This window comes from Nestor notabilis, unplaced genomic scaffold, assembly GCF_000696875.1.
Source record: "Nestor notabilis isolate BGI_N333 unplaced genomic scaffold, ASM69687v1 scaffold9999, whole genome shotgun sequence".
Taxonomy (NCBI): Eukaryota; Metazoa; Chordata; class Aves; order Psittaciformes; family Psittacidae; genus Nestor; species Nestor notabilis.
In genome coordinates, this window is record NW_009942353.1 from 6,216 (window position 1) to 13,823 (window position 7,608).

Consider the following 7,608-nt stretch of genomic DNA (forward strand, 5'->3'; position numbering starts at 1 on the left):
CGAATGCCATGCATTCATAAAAGATCTCCACTATAGCTGCTAAAATAAAATATCAAGCTCCTTTTTCTCCTTGGACTCCAAGAGTGAAAATGGCTTCCTGACCTGTATTAAAAATTGAAGCACCAGGGATTTAAAAATTAACAACAAAACAAAAACCCCAAACAGAAAAGGAAAAGAAAAGAGAAAAAGCCTTACTCCATGGCATTATACAAACATAGGCCACTTTGCAAAGGAGACAGTTGCAAAACAACTTCTTTAAAAGTTAGCACTGTTTTCAGAACACAAGGCACAAAACAAAAGCAGACGTCACGCCAGAACAATGAACTTCACATGAAAGCTAATACCTGACCTGTACCATCCTTAAATATCTTACATTGTTAAATAGAGAAATGAAAAACAAAAAAAAAAATAATACAGCAGCAACATAATTGTAATTTTGACTTTAGAAACAGTGCGTAGACCCCTCCTGAGTTGTTTACTCCAACCATTTCAGAGACAGTAACTTAAAAGTTCTCAATGTTTGTTTCACAGGAAGAAAGTTTTCAGTGTCTGAGAAGTTAAACCTTTGTTAGGCTTTCTTGGATTTTTGCTTGGTAACTTGAAAAGTTAGGAGTTCTGTCCTCATCCAAGAGAAGATGCTTAAGTAAGGTTGTTCTATAATTAAGCCCACTGATGTACCTTACATAAGAACTGACCAGAAAAATCTATAGTCTAAATCTCTTCAACATTTTGTTGGGAAGCCTCTACTTTCATCTTTTTAGAAGGTGGCACTCCTTCAGAGTCCTTAATGAGGGGGAAAAGAAAAACAACCATGTTATCATTGCACTGAATTTCAGGCACCATAAAGCAAACAAAAAGCAAGAACAAATTCCCTGGTGTGGCATTTATAAAGCACAAAGCATCCCGGGATGCAAGAAATGACATGACCAAGTGCATTTGCTTCCTGAAGCCACTCCTCTATTTACATCTTACCTCAAACATCTTTACACTTCTTGTCGTCTACAGACAAAGGGCAAAATTCTAGTTCCGGGCTAAAAACCACAGTGAATATTCCAAGCAAGAGCCTTGATGCATGGTTATACCCAGCCTTCCCTCAGCTCCACACTCGAGCACAACCCGCACCAAGCGCACATGGATTTTCTCCTGCTGTAGCCAAAACAATCTTTACAGGACAGAACACGCAAGGTTTGGAAGGTGTGAGGTGTGCACTGAAACAAACCACCCGTCCCCAAGGGAAGCCAATGGACCGAGCAGTGCTCTGCCTGAGGGTCTCAGGGTGAGGAGGACAACTCAAGGATAATTCCTTCCTCCCACCCACCCAGAATTTTCCAGCAGAGCAGTGAGTGAACATCCAAGCATCTCACCCACCAAAATTAACTTCCCTCACTGCTGTATGCATTTACCTTTATAGAAGGTATTTTACTTCTGAATGGTCCTCAGAGGGGCCTGTCCAGTAGGTTAGGTCCAAGCCATTTATTACCATTAACTTTTAATATTCCCTTACAAAAGTAACACAGACTGGTTTAGGAAACTGAAAAGTAAACCAGACCAATCCAGTCTTGCTGTTCAAATCATGTGAAATGCAAGAAGCTAATCCAATGAGCCACAAAAGCAGATACCTGCCCATTTCATACTCCACAGCTGCTTTACAGCCCTCACCTTTGGAAATGAGTCTAAATACAGAACTGGCCTCCTTACATTTGCTTTTTAGTAAAAATACTCTTTTCCAAATTCCCAGTAATCGGGCTTTTGCGCATAAAGTTACCTGAGAGTTTTTAGATGCCTCTGTAATTATATCATTTTCTCCAGAGGACTGGATTTCTGCTTTCTCTGAACTATTCATGGAATTTTCCATTGAAGACTGTGAATTCTGTTCATCAGAGGTATCTGAAATGGCAAGAAATAATTTTAAACAAATAAATTAAAGTGGGAGCTTTTAGGATGGCTTCTCAATAGCAACATCCCAAACACATACATTTCACCCACGTGTAACCATTAACGATAACATACACAACAACTGCTCATGAATATAATGAATGAAGCTCAAGCTCCAGAAGACCTTTGCCTTCCTGCTGCTGGCAACACACAACTGCTGGACGCAGTCCCTAGAGGGAGCTAAGCTCCCGCACACCCACTAACATAGACCCGTGTCACTGCTAGTAGCAAACAAGTTCCCACACCAACTTTGCAAAGGGGCTGACCACAAGGAAACTTGCTTCAAACCAGCAGCTACAAAAAGGTGTTGATGGTGGTAACTAACGGATCTAAAACTGCATAGCTAAGGAGAGAGAATACTTACCCGAACTGAAATTCAGACATATATTTGCAATCCACTTTCTTCTTGATACTACTTTTAAGATAAAATTTAGGAATGTAACTAGCTTAACCACTAAGGTTGTAGAGTTTTTAATTCTGGTGCATACTCGTGGAGTCTTCCAGCTTGTTGCAGCTCTTCCCTGCTTCCAATTTCCCTGTTTGTTGTTTGCTTGGGGTTTTTAATTTATTCTTTACTTATTTGGGGTTTGTTTGTTTGAAACTCTCTCTCTTAAAGCAAGACTTAAAGCGTACTCAGGGTTAAAGCACCCATTCACTTGAAGAGGACACAGGGACACTTAAGATGTCTTTACATTTTCAAGATCCCTGGAAGTGTTGACACAGTATGTCCGGAAGCAGAGACTCCACAAAAAACCCCAAACAAACAAACAAAGACACCACAGAAAACCAAACCCTTTTGACTGTAAAAGGTCAGTTGTGTTTCCTTCAGTGCCCACAGCAAGAACAGTGTAAGGACTGAACCCATTCTTTCTTTCACCTCATTTAAAAATCCTTTTTGACTTGAATACTCAGAAGCAGGCATGGAGTCAAGTTTCATAAAGTCCCTAACCCAAGAAACAAGAAATGCAAGATTGAATTTATTTGGACAACACTGGTTAGTGAAGATGCATTAACCAGCAACCAATGGGTATTTTTGTGGTGTACTGTATAAAAAGCATCACAAGCATTTCTGAAAGTTCCCCTGACTGAATTCAAGATAGAGAGATGAACAGTCTCAAAGATCACATTCAGCAAACTCAGAGAGAATCATCTTCCTTTCCATGTCTCACCAGAAAAGCTTGTTCATACTGATGAAGAAACAAGTCCCGAGGGTCAGAAGGAATTCCAGTATCTGCTGTGCACACCCCAGCATACGCTGCAACTTGGGCTAAGGAGCACCCTGTGATGTGCCTGTCTGCCTGTGACAAAAACAGACCTAAAGCAACTTCCACAACGGGCAGCTCAGAGCAGCCCTGTTCTCTTCTGGTTGCTACAGACAGCTACCACTCGCTGCTGCTGACCTTTGGGCAAGGGGATCCAGACTTCAAACTGCCAAGCCCTGAGTGATTCTGATGCCTGCAATGACTTGTTTACACAGTAAAATGTTCTGAATGCACTTGTTTTCTTTAAGAAACCCACAATAGGCATTTCTGAGCACTCAAACTGTCCCCTAGCTCTAAGGGACCTCCCTGATTGCAGTGTAGTAACATGAGACAGATGTACAAGATCACAAGCCCTATTCAGTTGAATGATGTCACAATCCCAGGGCTTTGATGGATATAACACTTTGGTAGGTAAGTAATTACTCAGGGTTTGGGGGTTTTTTTAAACACAGCATATGACCAATAAAAAAACCCCACATCAGTAACAAGGATTTTCTTCCATTACTTCTCCCTTTCATTCCACAGTAACCGGCACTGGAACTAATCCAGACCTTGCTATGATTTTCCCAAACCTAAATTCAGTCAGAGGAGCACATGTGCCATGTAACAACTTCACACGGGCACGTTCAGACAGTATTAGACCTAAGAGAAAATCCTTTCTGTTTACGTGACCAAATCTGCTCCGTGAGTTTTAATTTGCAGGATATGGTGCTCTGATTTATTGCAATTCCAGTTGTCAAATTTTAACCCCAATTAACAATGACAACACTGAACACAACCCATCCCCTGCTACCACCAAGATAAAAGCCCTAAATTTAAATTGGTTACTGGCTCTACTGAGCTAAGAACTAAATCAGGAGGGCATAATTTAATTGCTTTGCTACGGGAAGAATTCTGCAACCAAATCATTAGAATGGTGTTAAGGACATCTTTTATCTGTTATAATAGGATGAAGAAAGTTATTTTCCCAAGAATATAAATAAAGAGCATGTTTCAATTACCCAAAAAACCATTTGAAGAATGAGGTTCAGAACAGTCTCTTAACCCACATGTATTTTTAATCTGTGCACAACAGCAGAACAATCTTGTAATGCTTTTAGAAAATTAGGACATGATTCAGAGCTAACTTTTGAATAAATAATTAGCAGGGTTAAAAGCAATTACATTCGAGTTTACACAATTAAAAGAGTCATTTCAAAGTATCTCACCTCTATTTTACTGTCACGCTAGATAATGAACATTCCCAGATCTACAAAAGTAATAGTTTCTCAGATCTGTGTGATTACAGGAGCAGCCATTTCAAAGATTATTTTATTTCCTCTTTCAAGACTGAGACTATGACAACGATGAACCAAATATTTTGTTTGTTTCATCTCTGAAAAGACCCTGATGTCAATCTGACCCTTCCAGTTGTATGAAAGGATCACCAGTAAACCAGAGAGATTAAAACCAGTTTTCACATCATTGAGAATTCAGAAACCATCTTTCAAATCGTTATGACTCCGTTCTTAAAATGGATTAAGCAAATAAATGATACACTAAAGGATAATGGTGGTTGTTTGGTTGAAGCTGGTCTTTTCAGCTTACCTTCTGAACCAGGCTGCTCTTTTGCTTCTGCCTGAGTTTCGTCAGACTTGACTTCAGTGCCGTCTGCTTGTGTTGCCAAGTTCTGTTCTGGTGCTGGACTTGAATTACTACTGTTCTCTTGTTTTATTGGAGAAGCATCAGCTATTGAACTCTGGTTGCTGTTGTCATCTGTTAACAAAAGAGTTAAAACCAAGAAAGTCTAATGTGACAAGATAAAAAGCACTCCTGAATTCTTACATATTTTCCCTGTATTATCCCCTGCTATCCTGTATTTCCCTCTATTATCCCCTGCTAACACAGTCTTAGCTTGTTGGGGAGCCAGTCCAAGCATTTAGACTAACACTACATCTAACTTTTTTCCACACCACCACAATCTGCTCCTCCAGCTTATGCTGCAGTACAGAAGTTTTCCATCAGTTATTAAAAATCAGAGAACTTCAAACTGCTCCAACTAATATTATACACTAAAAATGAGTGGTTTACTCTGATCTTGTCCAGAAGAACACAAAACTTTGTAATATGAGTAAAACGATCAAGTGAAGCAACAGCCTCATTTTTATAGCTCATATAACATGAGGCTAGTGAAGTGTTCATGCTGCAGGTCACACTCATCACTACAACAGTCAGAGGAGCTGTTTTTGAATTGTTCCCTGAAGGTAAAAAAACAAGACTTCACAAAATTAAATGATCTGTATAACATGGGGCTAATGAAGTGTTCATGCTGCAGGTCACAAACACTCATCACTACAACGGTCAGAGGAGCTGTTTTTGAATTGTTCCCTGAAGGTAAAAAAACAAGACTTCACAAAATTAAATGATCTGACCAATGCAAAAGCTACAAAGTTTGGAACAGGTGAAAAATTAACCCAGATCTGCAAATATCCTGCTCAATCCTTTAGCTGCAAGGCCACACTTGCTGTGAACACTGCAAAAACCAACCAGGGGGCAATACAAATGCAAATAAAACTGAAATGAAAAATTTACAACCCACTAAAAAGTGATCCCCTCTCATCAGCTCAAATATGGCATTCTCAGCCAGAATTGTTATCCAAACACCTAGAAGGTAAAAACTGAAACAGAGCTGAGCTGTGCAAGCTCCACTGTCATAAACACCAGGTTAACACTCAACAGTCCACACTTTAAAAAACTGACCTAATAGTGCCAGACTATCAAGCAAAAAGCCACTGTTTTCTTAACCCACTCATTTCCTCAAGCTGAAGCAGGAGGAAGACACCACAGAACCAGACCTCGCTTTCTTGGCTCTTGCAGAATTCTTTTGACCTGAATCACCTATAGAGTTAAAAAGTACAAAACCTGCACAAATGATAGTAGGTGCCACTGAGGCTTTGAGGGTCTTTTGGTTCTTCAAGCAGCAAACTCAAAAGTTACTACTTCACACACGTGTAGTATTTTGAATGGTAGATACTCCATTTTTAGGTCCACTAATAATTTTTCCCCACACACAGCCAAAATGAAAATGGCATTTAAACAACTGTTAGTACATCCACAGAAGAGAGCTCCAAGGTACCAAATGAGTATCTGATGCTGTTTTCACTGACTCAACTATTCCATCCATACATCTGAGCAACGGAGAATCTGACACTGTTGGCTTATAGCTGTGTAATAGGGTGATTGGGGCTGACCTCCCACTCACCATGCATGTCCATCATCCCTGGAGAGGAGCTGTTCTCTGGAGTGGTCACTTCAGAGCCACATTTTTCATCTTTGCCTTTTTTCTTATTCTTATTTTTCTGAAAAATGAAGGACACCACAACCAAATTAGACTATTACCATGAAGAGAAATCCATGTTGCAATATAAAAACCCTTTCCACTCATTACTTCTATAAGTATTTCACAAGTCCAAGTGAAAAATAAAGCCAATGCAATAATAATTGACATTATCAATAATGTATTAGTCCCAGTAACTGCAGGGCTGCTTTTCTAATTCATGACACAAAACACTAGGATATTCAGGTTTTTATCTATAAATTCTAGTAGCAGTTAGCACTTAAACGTGATCTTAAAGGTCTTTTCCAACCTAAATGATTCTAGGTCTGTCATCTTCAAACAACTGCACAATTTTTGTTAAAAGTACAAAAGTTATCCATAATACCCCTCATTCTACAAATGGAGAATCTGAGGCATGATGATTAACTGGCTTGCTCAGAATGAGTTGGGGAACTTGGCAAGTGCTGGCTGCTAACTTTGTACTCAGTCAAAAGAGCTCCAAAAGCAAGGTCAAGAGAACCTCTGCTACACCAGAAGGGAAGAACGTTGCTGCTCAGAGGCAGGGCTAAGATTTGTGAGACCACCCTACTTCTGAGCTCGTAGCTCTGCTCTCTGTATGGCTTATGCATATCAACACACCACTACAAAACTCAATACACTCTCCTTTCCATATCAGAAAGCTTGCAGAATACACTCAGACGATACGTGCGCATGCACAACAGGAATGATACCAGATGTAAATTCCAACACTACAGAGACAGCTTTTTACCTGTTTCTCAGTGACCGACACTGCAGAGACCTCCTCCTTCTCTACAACTAATGCTGTTTCTTCATGAAAACTAACAGATGGGTTAAGAAAAATCAGACTGGCCTAAAACAACGCGCGTAAGCAAGACACTCCTACATGAACAGTAGGTCACAACGTGCTCATGACCAAACAACAGTATGGGCTGCAAGCACTAAAACAAAGGAGGAGACAGTGGCATCCATCACGTGGGAAATCTGCCTCTGCTGAGGGATGCAGCATTTCCAATGAAGAGGTGATGTAATCAGTCTCACAGCACAAGGAGCCAGCTGCACTGACTGCTTCAGCAG

General features: G+C 40.1%; 1 protein-coding gene across 1 annotated transcript in view; it reads right to left on the bottom strand.

Moving 5' to 3' along the window:
- Window positions 1–464: 464 nt before the first annotated feature.
- Window positions 465–7,608, bottom strand: part of BCL7A (B-cell CLL/lymphoma 7A) — a 13,228-nt gene continuing 6,084 nt past the window's right edge. The window contains exons 3-6 of the mRNA XM_010021358.1: window positions 6,439–6,535; window positions 4,785–4,952; window positions 1,766–1,887; window positions 465–783 (exon numbers count right to left, since the gene is read on the bottom strand). Of these exons, the coding sequence (XP_010019660.1) occupies window positions 712–783; window positions 1,766–1,887; window positions 4,785–4,952; window positions 6,439–6,535 (459 nt within the window). The 3' untranslated portion in view covers window positions 465–711. The remainder of the gene's footprint in view (window positions 784–1,765; window positions 1,888–4,784; window positions 4,953–6,438; window positions 6,536–7,608) is intronic.